Source organism: Pan paniscus, chromosome 4 (assembly GCF_029289425.2).
Source record: "Pan paniscus chromosome 4, NHGRI_mPanPan1-v2.0_pri, whole genome shotgun sequence".
In the NCBI taxonomy this organism is placed as follows: domain Eukaryota; kingdom Metazoa; phylum Chordata; class Mammalia; order Primates; family Hominidae; genus Pan; species Pan paniscus.
In genome coordinates, this window is record NC_073253.2 from 135,631,553 (window position 1) to 135,653,022 (window position 21,470).

General features: G+C 43.8%; 1 protein-coding gene across 1 annotated transcript in view; it reads left to right on the forward strand.

Moving 5' to 3' along the window:
* The window catches only part of SLC4A9 (solute carrier family 4 member 9), a 28,114-nt gene extending 11,573 nt beyond the window's left edge, over nucleotides 1-16,541 (forward strand). Inside the window, exons 20-22 of the mRNA XM_055113035.2 lie at nucleotides 507-662; nucleotides 1,008-1,106; nucleotides 3,023-16,541. Of these exons, the coding sequence (XP_054969010.1) occupies nucleotides 507-662; nucleotides 1,008-1,061 (210 nt within the window). The 3' untranslated portion in view covers nucleotides 1,062-1,106; nucleotides 3,023-16,541. The remainder of the gene's footprint in view (nucleotides 1-506; nucleotides 663-1,007; nucleotides 1,107-3,022) is intronic.
* The last annotated feature ends 4,929 nt before the right edge of the window (nucleotides 16,542-21,470 follow it).

Below are 21,470 nucleotides of genomic sequence, written 5' to 3' on the forward strand. Positions count from 1 at the left end.
CTCTCCCTGGTTGGGAATCCTAAGACAAAGAAAAAGATGGCAGAATGATACCTATGTATGGGCTAGTCCTGGGATACCTGATTCACCTCTTTTCCCAACCTCTTTGGAGTGATCAGCCACAGGTAAGAATATAAAACCCAGAAGAAATCTGAGGTCTTGGTAGAGGAAATGGTGACACTTTTATTACTCAGTGAGGTGATAACATAGGTGGCTTCTGGCCTTGTTCTTATTGAGGAAGTTAAGAGTCATAGGCTTTGCAGTAGAATCAATCTGCTTACTATATCCCAGATGTGTGACCTCTGGGAAGTAACTAATCATTTGGGGTCTCAGTTTCCTTCCCTGTACAATGGGAATAATTTATTCTATCTACCTCATAGGAATGTGCTAGCATTCAGTGAAACTGATATACAATGCCTAGCACATAGGAAGTGCTCAATAAGTGTTACTATTGTTAATGTTCCTACTACTGTTGCTGACAGGCCTGGACCATGTTTCTATTCCTGCAGTTGTTGGGCCTTGTGGGGGTCCGAAAGGCCCTGGAGAGGGTCTTCTCACCACAGGAACTCCTCTGGCTGGATGAGCTGATGCCAGAGGAGGAGAGAAGCATCCCTGAGAAGGGGCTGGAGCCAGAACACTCATTCAGTGGAAGTGACAGTGAAGATGTGAGCTCCAGGCTGGGTCCTCTCAGGAGAATGTGTCAGGGTTTGGGAGAGCGTTCTTGTCCAGGAGCTGTCCCTAAATAATATCTCCAGTAAGCCCGCAGATCTGATCAACAGTCACTTCCCTTATCTGTGTATGGACATAGGCAGACTGAAGGGGTGAAGGAAATCTTTCTTCATAGGACAGGGGCCCTCGATGTGGGTGGAAAGGGCTGAGGCTTCAGCTCAAGTGGGCTGTCTTTCTCAACTCTGATCTGTTTTGTCTCACTGTGGGTTTACCTCTATGTTGTCTTTCACTATCTGTCTTTCTATCTATTCTCAATCCATCTTGGGATCTGTCTTCCACAGTCAGAGCTGATGTATCAGCCAAAGGCTCCAGAAATCAACATTTCTGTGAATTAGCTGGAGTAGGAGTCTGGGAGTGGAGACCCCAGGAAACAGCATGAGGTGAGGGTGTGAGGGAAGTGCTCCTGATGTTGAGGATGGGAGGTGTGGGTTCAGACCTTGGAACTCTCCAGTGTGTTGGCCAGCCCTGTTTTCTCCTTACTCCAGTCCCTTAGGAATCCTAGATTGGGGGTGCTGGGGTGTAGAAGGGTCTCTTCCTAGCGAAGAGTAACTGGCAAGGGTGCCTGGGCTTGGCTCTCTGTGATTCTGAAGTTTGGTCAGTAGAGGGAGCTCAAACTCACACCAAATGAGAAGTGGAAATGGGTGTTGTGGGGGGCGGTGCCCTGGCAAAAGAATGGGAAGGAGTGGGAAGGAGAGGAAGGGAGGAGAAAGCCTGGTGCCCCTTTCCCTTACTTGGAAGGCTCCCCACTTAGGCTGCTGAGAACCACACTCTAGACTTGTGGAGGAAATCTCTATCACTTGTCCTCTCTGCCATTCCTTCATTTTATTCATCCATATATCAAGCATTTTCTGAGTACCTATCATGCAGTATCTTGGTACTAGAGATACAGTAGTGAGTAAGACAGTCATGGTCCCTGACCTCAGGAAACTTAAATCCCGATGGGAGAGTAGACAAATAAACAGACAATTGTTAGAGTGGGATAGTGCTGATAAGGGAATAACAGGGGCCATGGGAGCAGGGCTTCTAACCTCTTCTTGGAGAATAGTAAGGTGGAGTGGTGAGAGTTGGTGAAGGTCGGGTGGTGGTGGTTGGGTGGTGGGTGTTCCATTTCTAAGAGGAAATGGTCCATAATTTGAAATCCAAATAATGAATAGAAGCTAGCCAGGTAGCTGGGCACAGCAGCACACAATTGTAGTGCCAGCTACTAGGGAGGCTGAGGCAAGAGGATTCTTTGAGCCCAGGACTTCAAGCTGTAGTGTGCAATAATCACAACTGTGAATAGCCAGTGCACTCCAGCCTGGGCAACATAGTGAGATCCTGTCTCTAAAAAAATTTTTTTTAAAAGGAGCAAGCCAGGACAAGATGGAGGGAAAATATTCTAAGCAAGGCCACAGCATGTAGAAAAGCCTGCAACTGGTTGCCTTTAAAAAGCTGAGCTCTCTTTTGGGGCCGGGTACAGTGGTTTACACCTGTAATCCCAGCACTTTGGGAGGCAGAGGTGGGTGGATCACCTGAGTTCAGGAGTTTGAGACCAGCCTGGCCAACATAGTGAAACTCTGTCTCTACTAAAAAATAATAAAATTAGCCGGGTGTGGTGGTGCATGCCTGTAAGAGGCTGAGGCAGGAGAATCACTTGAACCTGGGAGGTGGAGGTTCGGAGGTTGCAGTGAGCCGAGATTGTGCCACTGCACTCCAGCCTGGGCGACGGAGTGAGACTCCATCCCCAAAAAAAATCAAAAACAAAAATCTCTCTTTTAGGCCATAGAACACCCTCATCTTCATGCTTCTCCAAGCTCAAGAGCCTAAGAGCCAGACCGGGCACAGTGGCTCACGCCTGTAATCCCAGCACTTTGGGAGGCCGAGGCGGGTGGATTACTTGAGGTCAGGAATTTGAGATCAGCCTGGCCAACATGGTGAAACCCTGTCTCTACTAAAAATACAAAAATTAGCTGGGTGTAGTGGCAGACACCTGTAATCCCAGCTACTGGAGAGGAGAATTGCCTGACCCCGGGAGGCGGAGGTTGCAGTGAACTGAGATTGCACCATTGCACTCCAGCCTGGGCGACAAGAGCGAAACTCCCTCTCAAAAAAAAAAAAAAAAAAGCACCTAAGGGCCTCTGACACTTGCAATGGGAAATTTGGGGGACTGGAGACTGGAGAGAGAAAGGGAATTCACTGGCTGGCCCCAAACAAGATCTCCTGGGCGCTCCTTATCTCTTATCACTCTTTTTGCTCTGTTCTTTGCAGTAGTATGTCCCCTGAGCACTTGCTTTGGCCTCACCATGTCTTCTATTAGTTCACAGGTGCTTACTCAGGAAGTCAGGACATTTTTGGCCTTTGGCTTAACTTCCAGATGCTCAGTCGGCTTGGGGAAGGACTGAAGGGCAGCTGCCAAGACCTCAGTTACCTCCTGACCTGAGGGTGGAGAGTGGCAGGAAGCAAGCATGTTTGCTGTGCACTTAGGAAAGGCTGGTGAGCCAGAGGGACTGATCAGGCTCCATTCACTCTCTACTCATTAAAAGGTCCTGAGCCACGAAGCGCTTCCCATTTTGAACTTTCTGTCCTCACAGATTCTCTTTGACAGAATCTAAGGGCCATCAGGGAACTCTTTGCAGCTTGCAAAGAGAAAAAGCCAGTCTTTCCAGAATAAGTATTCATCTGTTTGAAATAGTTTTTTACACATATAAAAATAATTTTTGGCTGGGTGTGGTGGCACATGCCTGTAGTCCTAGCACTTTGGGAGGCTGAGGTGGGTCCAGAGTAGCCTGAACAACAGAGTGAAACCTTGTTTCCACACACACACACACACACACACACAAAAACAAAAAAAATTAGCTAGGTGTGGTGGTGCATGCCTGTGGTCCCAGCTACTCAGGAAGCTGAGGCAGGAGGATCGATTGCTTGAGCCTGGAGGATCACTTGAGTCTGGGAGGTCGAGGCTACAGTGAGCCATGATCATGCCACTGCACTCCAGACACAGGAACAGAGCAAGAACCTGTCTCCAAATTTTTTTTAAAAAAAGAAGCAAAAAAAGCCGGGTGCAGTGGCTCACGCCTGTAATCCCAGCACTTTGGGAGGCCGAGGTGGTTGGATCATGAGATCAGGAGTTCGAGACCAGCCTGACCAACACGGTGAAACCCCATCTCTACTAAAAATACAAAAATTAGCCAGGCATGGTGGCACGCACTTGTAATCCCAGCTACTGAGGAGGCTGAGGCAGAAGAATCACTTGAACCAGGGAGGCGGAGGTTGCAGTGAGCCAAGATTGCGCCGTTGCATTCCAGCCTGGGCGGCAGAGTGAGACTTTGTTTCAAAAAAAAAAAAAAAAAAGAAGCAAGAAAAAAAAATCTTGGGCTGGGCATGGTGGCTCACGCCTGTAATCCCAGCACTGTGGGAGGCCGAGGTGGGTGGATCACTTGAGGTCAGGAGTTTGAGACCAGCCTGGCCAACATGGCAAAACCTCGTCTCTACTAAAAATATAAAAATTAGCCTGGCATGGTGGCATGTGCCTGTAATCCCAGCTACTTGGGAGGCTGAGGCAGGAGAATCGCTTGAACCAGAAGACAGAGGTTGCAGTGAGCCAAGATCACACCACTGCACTCTAGCCTGGGCAACAGAGCAAGACTGTGTCTCAAAAACAAACAAGCAAACAAACAAAAAACATGTTGATGCATGTAGTTGTAGTTTGTTTTCATTGCTAGGTAGCACTCCATTGTATAACTCTACCACAATTCAATTATCCAGTTTTCTATTGACTCACAGAATTCACTGGTGAAGCCACTGGGGCCTGGAGGTTGCTTTGCGGAAAGTTTAAGTTGATTCAAATTCTTTAATTTTCAGGTTCTTTATTTCTTCTTCAGCCATTTTTGGTGAATTGTATTTTTCTGGGAATTTATTGATTTTATCTAATTTTTCATATTTATTGACATAAAGTTATTATAACTCTTACCTGCTTAATATCTGTAGCACATTTAGTTATGGTTTTCTTATTTCTCTTTGTTTTTGATTCTTGGTTACTTTTGCAAGTTAAGCTATTTTATTAGTCTTTTTAAATAACTAACTTTTGGCTTTGTTGATCTCTACTGAATGTTTCTCTACTTCATTAATTTCTGCTCTTTATTTTCTTCTTTCTGTTTTATGTTTATTGCTGTTTTTTAATTTCTTATCTCCTTTTTTTCAGCCTTGTTTCCTAATGTAAACACTACTGCTATGAATTTCCTCCTAAGTACTACTTGTATCTTACAGGTTTTGATATATAATCTTCTCATTACCATTTATTTCTTCTAAGTATTTTCTAATTTCTACTGATTTCTCCTTTGATCCACAAGTTGTTGAAAAGTGCATTTAAAAATTTTCTAAACTTTATTTTCCTTTATCTTTTTGTAACTGATTTCTAACTTAATTTCATTTAGATACTTATGAGGAGGCCAGGCGCAGTGGCTCACGCCTGTAATCCCAGCACTTTGGGAGGCTGAGGCGGGTGGATCACGAGGTCAGGAGTTCGAAACCATCCTGGCTAACACGGTGAAACCTCGTCTCTACTAAAAATACAAAAAATTAGCCGGGCGTGGTGATGAGCGACTGTAGTCCCAGCTACTTGGAAGGCTGAGGCAGGAGAATAGCGTGAACCCAGGAGATGGAGCTTGCAGTGAGCCGAGATCATGCCACTGCACTCCAGCCTGGGGGACAGAGCAAGACTCCATCACACACACACACACACAAAAACCTATCAGTTAGATACTTATGAGGCTAACTTTATGGCCTGGAATGTTGTTAATTTTTGTAAATGTTCCACGTGTACTTGAAAATAATGCTTATTCTCCAATTTTCTCTTTTTTTCTTTGAGATGAAGTTTCGCTCTTGTCCCTCAGGCTGGAGTGCAATGGAGGGATCTCGGCTCATTGCAACCTCCACCTCCTGGGTTCAAGCGATTCTCCTGCCTCAGCCTCCGGAGTAGCTGGGATTACAGGTGCCTGCCACAACGCCCGGCTAATTTTTGTATTCTTACTAGAGACGGGATTTCACCATGTTGGCCAAGCTGGTCTTGAACTCCTGACCTCAGGTGATCCACCTGCCTTGGCCTCCCAAAGTGCTGGGATTGCAGGCGTGAGCCACTGCGCCCGGCCCTCCAATTTTCTATTTCTATTAGGCCAGCCTACTAATTGTGCTGTTCCAGATGTTCTATATATGGCATGACTTTCTTCAGCCTGTTTGAACTAGCAAGTACTAGGGAAGGTATTTTAATAAACCTATTATGATAATAAATTCGTCACTATCTCTTTGAAGAATTTGTCAATTTTTGCTTTTATGTATTTTTAAATGCTGTGTTTTGAGTGCTTTCTAGTTTAGAATTGTTATATCTTACTGGTTAATTGATCCTTTTATTATTTTGTAATGATTTTATTTTGTAGTGATTAGTAATTCTTTCTGCTTAATAGTTATTTTGTCTGCTAGAAATATAGTTAAATTAGCTTTCTTGTGATTAGAATTTACCTATATTATATATTTCCATTCTTTGAATTTTAGTGTTTCTGTGTTCTTATATTTTACCTGTATCTTTTGTAATCATCATGTGGTCAGATTTAGTTTTTTTTGTATTTACTTTTATTTTATTTTACATAAAAAATTTTTTAGAGGCAAGGTCTCACTCTGTCACCCAGGCTGGAGCGTAGTGGCATGATCTTGGCTCACTGCAGCCTCAACCTCCTGGGCTGAAGAGATCCCCCTGCCTCAGCCTCCTGAGCAGCTTGGACTACAAGCACACACCTCCATGCCCTGCTTATTTATTTGTTTATTTTTTATTTATTTATTTGAGATGGAGTCTCACTCTGTTGCCCAAGCTAGAGTGCAGTGGTGCGTTCTTGGCTCACTGCAACCTCCACCTCCAGGGCTCAAGCAATTCTCCTGCCTCAGCCTCCTGAGTAGCTGGGATTACAGGTGCATACCACCATGCCCATCTAATTTTTTTGTATTTTAGTAGAGACGGGGTTTCACCATGTTGCCCAGGGTGGTTTCAAACTCCTGAGCTCAGGCAATCCAGCCGCCTTGGCCTCCCACAGTGCTGAGATTACAGGCGTGAGCCATCGTGCCTGGCCACTCTGCTTATTTATTTATTTTTTCTTAATTTTTGTAGAGACAGGGTCTCACTATGTTGCCCATTCTGGTCTCAAACTCCTGGCCTCAAGTAATCCTCCTGCCTTGGCCTCCCAAAGTGCTGGGATTATAGGTGTGAACCACTGCACTGGCCCAGGATTTTGTTTTTGTTTTTTTAAAATTAATTAATTAATTAATTATTTTGAGACAAAGTTTCGCTCTTGTTGTCCAGGCTGGAGTGCAATGGTGCAATCTCGGCTCACTGTAACCTCCGCCTCCTGAGTTCAAGAGATTCTCCTGCTTCAGCCTCCCAAATAGCTGGTATTACAGGCATGCACCACCACGCCCAGCTAATTTGTTTTTTTTTTTTTTTTTTTTTTTGAGATAGGGTCTCACCTGTCATGCAGCCTGAAGTGCAGTAGCACAAATATGGTTCACTGCAGCCTCAAACTTCTCAGCTCAAGTGATCCTCCCACCTCAGCCTCCTGAGTAGCTGGGAGCACAGGTGTGTGCCACCATGCTTGACTACTTTTTAAAATTTTTTGTAGAGATGGGGTCTCACTATGTTGCCCAGACTGGTCACAAACTCCTGGGCTCAAGCAATCCTCCTGCATTGGCCTATAGAAGTGCTGGGATTACAGGCGCCAGCCACTATGCCTGGCCAGGTTTTTTGTTTTTAAATCCAATTTGACAATCCATCTTTTAGCTAGAAAATTTAGTACATTTACATTTAATTTCTAATATATTTGATTTTGTTTTATTTGCTTCTTATTTCCTATTTTTCTGTTCCTCTTTTCTCCTTTTCTTACCTTATTTTAGATAGATCGAGCTATTTTTGTACTTTTTCTTTTCCACTTTCCTCCCTTTACTTGCTTGGGATATAAGAAAAAGGGAGGTCAAAGATGACTCCCGTGTTTTGGGTCTCAGCAACAGGAAGAATGGAATTGCCATTGACTTCAGTTCATATTTGGGCATTATGATGCTATTTATTTATTTAATTATTTATTTATTTATATTTTTGAGACGGAGTCTTGCTCTGTGTCCCAGGCTGGAGTGCAGTGGCATGATCTCAGCTCACTGCAAGCTCTGCCTCCCGGGTTCATGCCATTCTCCTGCCTCAGCCTCCTGAGTAGCTGGGACTACAGCTGTCCGCCACCATGCCTGGCTAATTTTTTTGTGTTTTTAGTAGAGACGGGGTTTCACCGTGTTAGCCAGGATGGTCTCGATCTCCTGACCTCATGATCCACCCGCCTCGGCCTCCCGAAGTGCTAGGATTACAGGCGTGAGCCACCGTGCCCGGCCCATTTATTTATTTTTATTTATTTATTTAGCAGAGACAAGTTTCACCATGTTGGCCAGGCTGGTCTCGAACTCCTGACCTCAAAGCAATCCACTCGCCTCAGCCTCCCAAAGTGTTGGGATTACAGGCGTGAGCTACTATGCCTGGCCGTATGATGCATTTTAGACAATCAAGTAAAGATGTCAAATAGGCAGCTGGACATGCAAATCTGAAGTACAGAAGGAAATCTGAGTCAGAGATAAAATTTATAATTTTATTAGAGTACAAATTATATTGAAAACACAGACTATATACGATTGCCAAGGAAGTACAATAAGAGAAGAGATCCAAGGACCAAGTCTTAGAACTCTTCACTGTTAAAAGGTTAAGAGATAGAGGAGCAACCAGGAAAGGAGAAGACTGAGGAGTGGCCAGTGATATGGAATCAAAACTGGGAGTTAAGAAAATGTTTCAGGGAGAATTGATTTTGGTTAATTTGTCTTGGGGTCATTCTAACTCTTTACTTTTGTGTTATCTCATTATGAATTTTAAAGTTAAAAATTATATTTAACCTATCATTTTAGTTGTTTTTTGGGGAAGATTGTTCAGAAATTATAATCCATACAATGTCAGAAATGGAAATTGTACCAACCCTTTTTTCAATATTATAAAGAAAAACCCTGGCTGGATGCAGTGCCTTATGCCTTATAATCCCAGGATTTGGGGTAGCTGAGTGGGGAGGATCGCTTGAGGCCTCAGGAGTTCAAGGCCAGCCTGGGAAATAGTGAGACCCTGTCTCTACAAAAAAAAAAAACCATAAAAAATTAGCTGGACATGGTGGCACATCCTGTCGTCCCAGCTACTCAGCGTGGGGGTGGGGATGGGGCAAGGGGTGCTCTAAGGTGGGAGGATCACTTGAGCACAGGAGTTTGAAGCTATAGTGAGCTGTGATTGCACCACTGCACTCCAGCCTGAGTGACACAGAGAGATCCTGTCTCAAAATAAAGTCTAAATTTAAATTATACTTTTAAAAAAATTACTGGAGTTTCACTCTTGTTGCCCAGGCTAGAGTGCAGTGGCATGATCTCGGCTTACTGCAACCTCCACCTCTGGGGTTCAAGTGATTAACCTGCCTCAGCCTCCCGAGTAGCTGGGACTATAGGCACCTGTCACCATGCCCATCTAATTTGTTTTGTAGTTTTAGTAGAGACGGGGTTTCTCCATGTTAGCCAGGCTGGTCTCCAACTCTTGACCTCAGGTGATCCACCTGCCTCAGCCTCCCAAAGTGCTGGGATTACAGGCATGAGCCACTGTGCCCAGCCAATAATTTTTTTTTTAGAGATAGGTTCACGCTATGTTGCCCAGACGGGTCTCAAGCTCCTGGGCTCAAGCAATCCCCCTGCCTCGGCCTCCTAAAGTGCTGGGATTACAGCATGAGCTACTGCACCCAGCCAAGTGATACTCTGGGCATGTATTTCTCTCAATCAATAGCTACTTAGACTATCATGTCAGGGTTTTTCTTTTTATTTATTTAATTTATTTTTGAGACAGGGTCTTGCTCTGTTGCCCAGACTGGAGTGCAGTGGTGCAAGCATAGCTCACTGCAGTCTTGATCTCACAGGCTCTAGCAATCCTCTTGCCTCAGCCTGCCTAGGCTGAGGGGCTACAGGACTACAGGGACCGAGGGGCTACAGTGCAGCTGGGACTACAGGTGCACACCACCACACCTGGTTAATTTTTAAAATTATCTGTAGAGATGGTGTCTTGCTATATTGCCCAGGCTAGTCTCGAACTCCTGAACTCAAGCAATCCTCCCACGTTGGCCTTTCAAACTGATGGGATTACAGGCATGAGCCATTGTGCCCACCCTAAATTTAGACTTTAAAAATAAATGTTTATTTTACTCATTTCAACAGCATCTACATATTGTTGAAAACAACTTCATTTAGACTTGCTTATTTAAGCATTCAACAAACACTTATTGAACACCAACAATGTACTGTCAGATAGGTTTCTGATTTCATGGAGTTTACCTTGTAGTGAAGGAGGGGCAAAGAAAAGGTAAGATAATCTCAGATAATGACAAGTACTCTGAAGAAATTAAAATAGGATATGATAGAAAACATTACTTAAGATGGGTGTTCAGGGAAGACCTCTCTGAGGGGATTGCCTTTAAGCTGAGACTTGAGTGACAAGGAGTAAGTGAAAGTATCATCTGCCTACAGTCAAGGAGTGACACATATACACATAAATTTAAGTCCCCAGATTAAGAACCACTGTCAGCCAGGAGCAGTGACTCATGCCTGTAGTCTCAGCACTTTGGGAGGCTAAGGTGGGAGGATTGCTTGAACCCAAGAGTTTGAGACCAGCCTGCATAAGATGGTGAGACTCCATCTCTACAAAAATAATAAAAAAATAAGCTAGGCATGGTGATGCGTACCTGTAGTCCCCTTAGCTTGTTCAGTTCAGGTCATGTGAGCCAAGATATTCCTTTCTTGGCTCTAAACCATAGGTTTGAGTTTTTGTCAGTAAAATAGGGCCAAGAGCCTGGATTTTCAGTCTAGGGTGCTGGAAAGGTTAATTGATGCCTGTAACATTCTTTAAGATCTTTAGATGAAAGACTCGGGGCTGTATACAGAATTACCAAGGGCTTGGAAGCTCTTCCCTTCCAAGCCCCAGGGAAAATCCCTTCATATCAGTAACCTAGGCCTTTCCTCTCCAGTCTGTAGCTGTGGGACAATGGTTCTCAAACTTTTGCAGGCATTAGAATCAAAGGTTGTGATGTGAATTCCCAGGCTCTCTGCCTGAGATTCTGATTCTCCCTGAGGTTCTGAATTCTTACCTTCTTAGTTCTGTATTCTTCTGTACCCTTGTCTGGTGTCTCATGCTTCCCAATACTCTACATTTTTGTCTCTGCAAACGGATCTGAGGGTGTACTTGTCCATATAAACTATTGTCAGAGACATCTTTGGCTTTTTTTTTTCCCTGAAGGCAACCCAGAGCAGAGATTGGGGAAGGCAGGAATGTGTCTGTATCTACTTCTCAAATGTACATTGACATTCATTAGGAGGAGAGTTTGGGATAATTATTTGAATGAAAGGAGGGAGGAATTGCTGACTGGCACAAAATGAGAGAAGGTGAGTACAAGGAAAGCAACCCTGGTTTGAGGGCCAAGTTCATTGCCTCTTTCCTCTTTTCCTGGTGCTGAATCCTACTAAAGGGCTGTCCAGGGATTGATTGGTCTTTCATTCATTCATCCATTCAACAAATGCATATTAAATAACTATTATATGCCAGGCAGTAGGAATTCAGTGTTAACTAAGACAGGATCTCTCCTCTCCTGTATTTTTCTGTCTCCCCTACTAGAATGGAGACATTCTAGTAGAAAAACACATATAAGCTGGGTGCCATGGTACATGCCTGTAGTCCCAGCTATGAGGGAGGGTGAGATGGAAGGATTGCTCAAGCCCAGGAATTTGAGGCTGCAGTGAGCCATGATTAGATTGTTGTACTGTCCTCCAGCCTGGGCAATAGAGTGAGACTCTGTCTCAAGAAAAAAAAAAAAAGTCAGCCTTGATAAAAGGAAGGAGGAAGTGGAGGGTGGAGGGAAACATTCTTGGCAAAGGAAACATGAGTTCAAAGGCCATCAGGCAGGAAAAACTTTGAAATGCTTGAGAAACTGAAAGAAGGACTATCTCGCTGGAGTGGAGGAGTGAGAGAGAGAATATTGCAGGATGAGGTTGGAGAGGGTGAGGATTAGGGTTTATAGGTCACCATAATTAATGCCTTGGAAAAAGTAGTGTGGGCAAGGGAGCCTTGCCACCTGGGGTAAGAATAGTAGGGGCCAACCTAGAATAGCCAAAACAATCTTGAAAATGAAGAACCAAGTTGGAGGACTTGCATTTTCTGATTTCAGAACTTACTACAAAGCTATAATAATCAAGACAGTGTGTGGTACTGTCATAAGGATAGACATACAGATAAGTAGAATTGATAGTCCAGAAACAAACCCTCACACTTATGGTCAATTAATTTTTGATAAGGTTGCCAAGACAATTCAATGGTGAAAAAATAGTCTTTTTTCTTTTTCTTTTTTTTTTGAGATGGAGTCTCATTCTGCTGCCCAGGCTGGAGTGCAGTAGCATGATCTCGGCTCACTGCAACCTCTGCCTCCCAGGTTCAAGCAATCCTCCCACCTCAGCCTCCCAAGTAGCTGGGACTACAGGTGTGCACCAGCACACCGGGCTAATTTTTATATTTTTAGTAGAGTCAGGGTTTCACCATGTTGGCCAGGCTAGTCTTGAACTCCTCACCTCAGGTGATCCACCCACCTCAGCCTCCCAAAGTGTGGGATTACAGGCATGAGCAAACATGCCTGACTGAAAGGATCATCTTTTTGATAGATGGTGCTGAGAAAACTAGATATCCACATGCAAAAGAATGAAGCTGAACACCTACTTCACATCATATGTAAAAATTAACTCAAAATGGATCAATAACCTAAATGTAAGAGCTAAAATATTTCTTAGAAGAAAACATAGGTATAAATCTTTATGACCTTGGATTTGGCAATGGTTTCTTAGATATGATACCAAAAGCACAAGGAACAAAAGAAAAAAAAAACAAATTGGACATCATCAAAATAAAAAACTTCTGTGCACCAAATGACACTGCCTAGAAAGTGAAAAGACAACCCACAGAATGGGATAAAATATTTGCAAATATAAAACTGATAAGGGACCCAAGAGAATTTAAAACTTATGTCCACATAAAGACATACACAAATGTTCATAGCAGCATTATTTATGATAGACAAAAAGTGGAAATAACCCAAATGAGTCACCAACCCAAACTGATGAATGGATAAGTAAAATGTGTTATATCCATACAGTGAAATATTATTTGGCCATAAAATGGAACGCAGCACCCACACATGCTACAACAAGAATAAACCTTGAAAAACATCATTCTAAGTGAATGAAGCCAGTTACAAGGATCATATATTATTCCATTTATATGAAATATCCATAATAGGCAAATCTATAAAGTCATAAAGTGAACTAGTGGTGCCTAGGGCTGGGGGCCTAGGGATAATGGCTATGGGGTGCAGGAATTCTTTTTAGGAGTGATGAAAATGTTCTAAAATAGATGTGATAAGCACGGCATGGTGGCACACACCTGTAGTTCCTGTTACTCAGGAGGCTGAGGCCAGGAGTTAGAGGCCACAGTGTGCTATGATCTTGTATGTGAACAGCCACTGCACTCCAGCCTGAGCAACATAGCAAGATCTCATCTCTAAAAGTTAAAAAAAAAAAAAAAAGATGTGATGGTTGCACAGCTCTGCATATAATAAAATTTATTGACTTGAACACTTTGAGTGAATTGTGTGATATGTGAGTTATATTTTAAGAAAGCTATTAAGGTGGGGTGCAGTAGCTCATGCCTGTGATCCCAGCACTTTGGGAGGCCAAGGTAGGAGGATTGCTTGAGTCCAGGAGTTTCAGGTTGCAGTGAGTTATGGTTGCACCACTGCACTCCATCCTGGGCAACAGAGCAAGACTCTGTCTCTAAAAAAAATAGATAAAAAAAATAAAGCTGTTAAAAAATAAAAAGAATGGTAGGGGCCAGAACCTAACAGCAAGGTCAAAATGGGGAGGTTGAAAACCTCTAGGGCCTCCAAGACCAAAGGAATTACCACTTCTGGACAAGAACTGGGGAATTTTTCAGTACCAATTCCAGGAACCTACTAGCTAAGTGAACCCAAGGGAAGAATCATGGCCTTGGGGGGTTTCTCCAGGTTGTTTTCAGAGACATGTTTGTTCACCTTCCATTAATATATCCACTTACAAAGGGGATTATAATGTGCAGTGATGCAAACTAGACCATGTTCCTTCACTAGATCCTCTGCTATTTTCCCTATCTATTTTTGAGACAGTCTTGCTGTGTCAGCCAGGCTGGAGTGCATTGGTGGGATGTCAGCTCACTGCAACCTCTGCTTCTTGGGTTCAAGCGATCCTCCCACCTTAACCTCCCAAGTAGCTGGGACTATAGGCGCCTGCCACCATGCTCATTTAATTTTTGTATCTTTTGTAGAGATGGAGTTTCACCATGTTGGCCAGGCTGGTCTCAAACTCCTGAGCTCAAGTAATCTGCCCACCTCAGCCTCCCAAAGTGCTGGGATTACAGGTGTGAGCCACTGTGCCCGACTTCCTCTGCCATTTTCTTTCTTTCTTTTTCTTTTTTTTTTTTTTTCAGACGGGTTTCCACTCTTGTTGCCCAGGCTGGAGGGCAATGATGCAATCTTGGCTCACTGCAACCTCGGCTGCTGGGGTTCAAGCAATTCTCCTGCCTCAGCTTCCCAAGTAGTTGGGATTACAGGTGCACGCCACCACGCCCAGCTAATTTTTGTATTTTTAGTAGAGACGGGGTTTCACCATGTTGACCAGGCTGGTCTCGAACTCCTGACCTCAGGTGAATCTGCCTGCCTCAGCTTCCCAAAGTGCTGGGATTACAAGCATGAGCCACCACACCTGACCAAAAAAATTTTTTTCAAAACAAAAAAATTTAATGAGAAGAGTGGCATCTTCAATGTCTGGCTTTATAAAAGCTTGATTCTTATATCTGCTTCTGTATTCAGTCAAATCCATGAGTGTTTTGGTTGAAGAATATGAAGAAAATCTGGCTCAACACAGCTATGTAGTTGGAAAAGGAAGAAATACTTCAACGGATTTTTCAGAAAACTGGATATTCCCTTCAATACACCAAAATCCAACAACTGTTAGTTTCTTAAAGGTTGAGACCATAACTATAAAATGTCCATACTCTGTTATGTTAGAATCCATTGGTCTATCACATACTTTCATTTTGTGTTGTTGTTTTGAGACAGGGTCTTGCTCAGCTACCCAGGGTGGAGTGCAGTGTCTGCAATCACTGCTCATTTCAGCCTTGACTTCCTGGGCTCAGGCGATCCTCCCACCTCAGACTACATGCATGTGCCACCACACCCAGCTAATTTTTTATATTTTTAGTAGAGACAGGGTTTTGCCATGTTGCCTAAGCTGATCTTGAACTTCTGAGTTCAAGTGATCCTCCAGCTTTGGCCTCCCAAAGTGCTGGGATTATAGGCATGAGCCACGGTGCCCAGCCCTAATTAAAAAAAATTATTTGTAGAGACAGGGTGTCCCTATGTTGCCCAGGCTGGTCTGGAACTCATGGGCTCAAGCGATCCTCCTGCCTCAGCCTCCCAAAGTGCTGGGATTACAGGCCTATTATGTACTTTCTTTTTTTTCTTTTTTTTTTTTTTTAGATGGAGTCTCGCTCTGTTGCCCAGGCTGGAGTGCAGTGGTGCCATCTCGGCTCACTGTAACCTCTGCCTCCTGGGTTCAAGCGATTCTCATGCCTCAGCCTTCCGAGTAGCTGGGACTACAGGTGCTCACCACCATACCCAGCTAATTTTTGTATTGTTAATAGAGACGGGGTTTTACCATGTTGGCCAGTCTGGTCTCGAACTCCTGACCTCAAGTGATCCACCTGCCTTGGCCTCCCAAAATGTTGGGATTACAGGCATGAGCCACCGTGCCTGGCCTAATATACTTTCAATGGATCTTTTACACATGTATGATTTTGTAACATCATGATTGGTCATTTGGAAAACATTGGTTCACTGAACTGTGCAGATCTTTCAAATATTGACACATTTTTATTATATAATATAAAAACACATTTATTAATACCATGATTTATCTCATCAAAAAAGTCTTTAAAGCTTTTAGAAAACTGTCAACCAGGAATATATACAATTTTCCAAAATTCTCATTTTTGCTCAAAGGTTTTGAATTTTATCATTGGAAATAAATATTGTCAGGTGTTTTCCTTCAAGTGACAGGCTCCAGAGAATGTCTGCCAAATATCCACATCTGAATTACCAACATTTGCCTGTCGGTGCTATTTTCAAGTAAAAATGGTGTTCTATGAAAACAAAAAAGGCCAATGCAGCTTGCAACCAAAATAGCTATGCTCCTTGAGATAACAAATGTACTTTGATATATAGCAGAAGTGCTCTGTGTATCCTTCTCATTTCCTCACATAGAATATTAAAAACACTTGTACTCAAGGGTCAAGTTTTAATAAAATTAATTTTTTACTGCTTCATCAAGAATTCTTAATAAAATCGGCCTTTTCCTGCTTTGAGTGCCCAATGGGGAAGAATACATTTACTGCTAGTACAGTTTGATACCATTACCTAATACTGTGCTGAGGTACCAGCTATCTTTGTTTGTTTTTTAGAAACAGGAGCTCACTCTGTTGCCCAGGCTGGATTGCAGTGGTGAGATCATAGTTCACTGTAGCCTTAAACTCCTGGGCTCAAGCAATCCTCCTGCCTTGGCCTCTTGAGTAGCAGGGACTACAGGCGTGCACCAACACACCAAGCAGTACCAGCAAATTTTTACCCCCACCCATTGCTTTTGTACCATCAGTGCAAGTCAATATAGTGAAAAATAATATGTTAGAATTATAATGAAAATAGTTTTGACTTCATGGATTCCCCTGAAAAGGTGTTGAGGGCTGCAGGAATCTATAGAGCATACTCTGAGAATTGTGGCAACATGGCCAGGCGCGGTGGCTCCTGCCTGTTATCCCAGCACTTTGGGAGGCAAAGGCGGGTGGATCATCTGAGGTCAGGAGCTCAAGACCAGACTGGCCAACGTGGTGAAACCCTGTCTCTACTAAAAATACAAAATTAGCTGGGTGTGGTGGCGGGCTCCTGTAGTCCCAGCTACTTGGGAGGTTGAGGCAGAAGAATTGCTTGAACCTGGGAGATGGAGGTTGCAGTGAGCCAAGATCAAGCCACTGCACTCCAGGCTGGGTGACAGAGCGAGACTCCATCATAAAATAAAATAGAATAAAATAAAATAAAATAAAATAAAATGAAATAAAATAAAAAGCTGGGTGTGGTAGTGCATGCCTGTAATCCCAGCTACTTGAGAAGCTGAGGCACAAGAATCACTTGAACCTGGGAGGCAGAGGTTGCAGTGAGCTGAGACCGCGCCACTGCACTCCAGCCTGGGTGATAAAGTGAGACTCCGTCTAGCCAGGTGGGGGTAATAATTCGCCGGGTGTGGTGGCTCACGCCTGTAATCCCAGCACTTTGGGAAGCCAAGGCAGGTGGATTACTTGAGGTCGCGAGTTCAAGACCAGTCTGGCCAATATGGTGAAACTCCATCTCTACTAAAAACACAAACACACACACACACACACACACACACACACAATTAGCCAGGTGTGGTGGTGCATGCCTGTAATCCCAGCTACTCTGGAGGCTGAGGCAGGAGAATCGCCTGAACCTGGGAATTGGAGGTTGCAGTGAGCCGAGATTGTGCCACTACACTCCAGCCTGGGCGTCGCAGCAAGACTTTGTCTCAAAAACAACAACAAAATTATGGTAATATACCCGTGTATGTGTGTGTATGTCAAAGTATAAGTGAAATATTTCTTCCCTAAGTTCCCATTTCTCTGAGTTAAATGTAACTCCCTAGATTTTGCCCAAAAAAGTACATTCTAACTTTTTAAAATTTTATTTTTCTTCTTAATTTGTTGGATAAACACATTAATAATAACAATAAAGATTTTCAAAAACAAAAAAAATCTACTAACTCTCTAAAGTTTGGTTTTAAGGTAATAACTGGGGTGGTTTTGGAAAATAGTTTTGTTACCAAGGTGTTACATACTCGTTGTAAACAAATTCAAACAATATATGCACAAATAGTAAAAAACTGAAATAATTTCACTTTTTCCCTCACTTGGCAGTGTACCATGCACAATCAGCCTTCTGATTTTCTTCATTCTTTTTTCTGTTTTTTTTTTTTTTTTTTGAGATAGAGTCTTGCTCTGTCGTCAGGCTGGAGTGCAGTGGCGTGATTTTGGCTCATTGCATCCTCCGCCTCCTGGGTTCAGGCTATTCCCCTGCCTCAGCCTTCCAAGTAGTTGGGACTACAGGCGCGAGCCACCACGGCCAGCTAATTTTTTGTGTTTTAGTAGAGACAGGGTTTCACCATGTTGGTCAGGATGGTCTCAATCTCCTGACCTCGTGATCTGCCCACCTCAGCCTCTCAAAGTGCTGGGGTTACAGGCGTGAGCCACTGTGCCTGGCCTCTTCATTCTTTTTAACAAGTATATTGTAGGTCATGTTATAACTGTACCGCAGCTTACTTAGCCACTTATTGATAGACAAGTAAGGTTTGTTTGTTTTGAGACAGAGTCTCACTCTTTTGTCCATGCTGGAGTCCAGTGGCATGATCTTGCACACTGCAACCTCCGTTTCCCAGCTTCAAGTGATTCTCGTGCCTCAGTCTCCTGAGAAGCTGGGACTACAGGTGTGCACCACCACCCGTGGCTAATTTTTTTTTTTTTTGAGACAGAGTCTCGCTCTGTCACTGAGGTTGGAGTGCAGCAGTGCGATCTCGGCTCACTGCAACCTTTGCTCCAAGGTTCAAGCGATTCTCCTGCCTCAGCCTCCCGAGTAGCTGGGATTACAGGTATCTGCCACCATGCCTGGCTAATTTTTGTATTTTTTAGTAGAAACGAAGTTTCGCCATGTTGGTCAGGCTGGTCTCAAACTCCTGACCTCAAGTGATCCACCCGTCTTGGCCTCCCAAGGTGCTGGGATTACAGGTGTGAGCCACCCTGTCTGGCTTTTTTTTTTTTTTTTAAGTAGAGATAGGGTTTCACCATGTTGGACAGGCTGGTCTTGAACTCCTGACCTCAAGTGATCCGTCTGCCTCAGTCTCCCAAAGTGCTGGGATTATAGGAGTGAGCCACCGTGCCTAGCCCTGACAAGTAAGGTTTTAATGTCCCTGTACACATTTTTTTTTTTTTAGTTAATGTGTGAGGGTTTCTGTGCCACTTTTCCTCCAGAGTTGGAAATGGATTTGCTAAATCAAAGGGTAGTTGCACTTAAAAAAAAAAAAAAAAAGAAGAAGAAGGACCGGGCACATGGCTCACGCCTGTAAACCCAGCACTTTGGGAGGCTGAGGTGGGTGGATCACTTGAGGTCAGAAGTTCCAGGCCAGACTGGCAAACACGGTGAAACCCCATCTCTACTAAAAATACAAAAATTAGCCGAGCGTGGTGGCATATGTCTGTAATCCCAGCTACTTGGGAGGCTGAGGCAGAAGAATTGCTTGAACCCAGAAGACGGAGGTTGCAGTGAGTTGAGATCACGCCACTGTACTCCAGCCTGGGCGACAGAGACTCTGTTTCAAAAAAATAAAATGAAGGCACCTCCAAACTTATTTCCCTAAAGATTGTATCAATTACACTACTGCTAATGGTATACAGAGAGTGCAACAGGGAACTTGTGAGAGTAATTGTTGGGCATGAGGATTACCAGGCTCTAAATAGTGGTCAACCAGTGCTTTGAAGGGTTTTTAAATATTTCTGAGCCCTTCACTCACTCTCCAGGAATTCTAATATTCATTTGAAATCCCTGGTATACAGAAAAGTATTGCTGTTTTCTTTGGACTCTCTAGTATGGCTCAATCTTGATTTAAAATGTTGCCAGCTTATGGGTGGAGCCATTGGGACAGTTTAGGGCTTTAACCAAACTCCAGAGGCCACAACAGGCCTGCCCATATGTCCTGCATAACTCTGTAATGGTGATGCAATTCTTTTCAACTGACGAACCTTTTGCATTGACTAAATCTCTGCTGGAGAAGTCCAACTTTGGCTGTTTTTCTTTGCTTTTTTTTTTTCCCTTGACATCAGAGGTGTAAATGCCAGGGTCTAAGAAGGGCTTCTAGGTGAAAAGTTTAAGAGTAGAGTCCTGACCACTATATTTCTTAATAGCTTCTGTGAGCTTATATCAGACTCATGTCTGGCCTAGACTTTCTACAAGTGTCCTTTTGGGGCCATAGCCACTTCCTTGGGAAAGAACACTTGGTAGGTGGCACTGTTACCTGCCCTGCAGGTGAATGCCATGCTGTGTCTCCTGATTTATGGGACTGTCTTGATGAAAAAGGGGTGTGGCAAACTGAGTTGAGTTCAAACACTCCACAAGAGTCTCCAAGATCAGCCTTCAGAGTGACTTAGTCCTCACTTATAAGCCCAAATTGCTCTTTGAGTTGGAGTCCTGGGTCTGCTCCTTTCTCATTGTGGTAAGCAATTATGTACTTCAGGTTCTCACAGGAAATATCAGAGGGTAATGGATGGGTCATGCAAAATCACTTCAGAGATTTTATTGGGAGATACTGATCCTAATGCTCACTCCTTGTTACTCCTCTATTTAAAAAAAATTGTAAGGCTGGGCATGGTGGCTCACACCTGTAATTCCAGCACTTTGGGAGGCCGAGGAGGGCGGATCACCTGAGGTCAGGAGTTCAAGACCAGCCTGGCCAACATGGTGAAACCCCATCTCTACTAAAAATACAAAATTAGCTGGGCATGGTGACACACGCCTGTAATCCCAGCTACTTGGGAGGCTGAGGCAGGAGAATCGCTTGAACTTGGGAGGTGAAGGTTGCAGTGAGTCGAGATCATCCCACTGGACTCCAGCCTGGGCAAGAAGAGCGAAACTCCATCTCAAAAAAAAAAAAAAAGGCGGGGCGGGGGGGGATTGTGAAAAACTAAAACACCCCTCAAGGGTTCTTCTGACTCAAAAGTGCTGATTCACTAAATGCCAGGCCACCATAACCTCTAAAATAAGAGGATTCTTGCTGCTGGGGTTGCTATCTAGCTGTTCTCTCACCAGAAAAAGTGCTCAGACCATAAGATTCAAAATTTTCACCAATTTTGGGATGTTCTAAAGTCTGTGGCAGAAGGACATGGTACCAGCCAAGGAGAGCTTCTACAAAAGGTGGGTGTGGCTGCCTAAGTTGCAGTGGTAAGAGGACATGTGAAAAAGGATGTTTGGGGTCACTAGCTTCAGGTTTACCAAGTGTGGGATAGAAGAAGCAGAGGGTTCACTGTAATGCACAAGGTAGAGCTCTGGATTTCTCCCAGTAATTTATTGATTGTCAGTTCTTAGAACCCTCTTCTTGTCAAAGAGCTTGTATAACTGTAGACCAGAACATCTGGGCTGAACTACACACTTACTGGTACTTATTTCTCAATGTGACTCTTGGTTTTTCCTTTTTTTTTTAGATGGAGTCTCACTCTGCCACTCAGGCTGGAGTGCACTGGTGCAATCTCGGCTCACTGCAACCTCTGCCTCCCAGTTTCAAGCGATTCTTCTGCCTCAGCCTCTTGAATAGCTGGGACTATGGGCACCTGCCATCACGCCCGGCTAATTTTTGTATTTTTAGTAGAGACGGGGTTTCTCCATGTTGGCCAGGCTGATCTTGAACTCCTGACCTTGTGATCCACCTCTCAGCCTCCC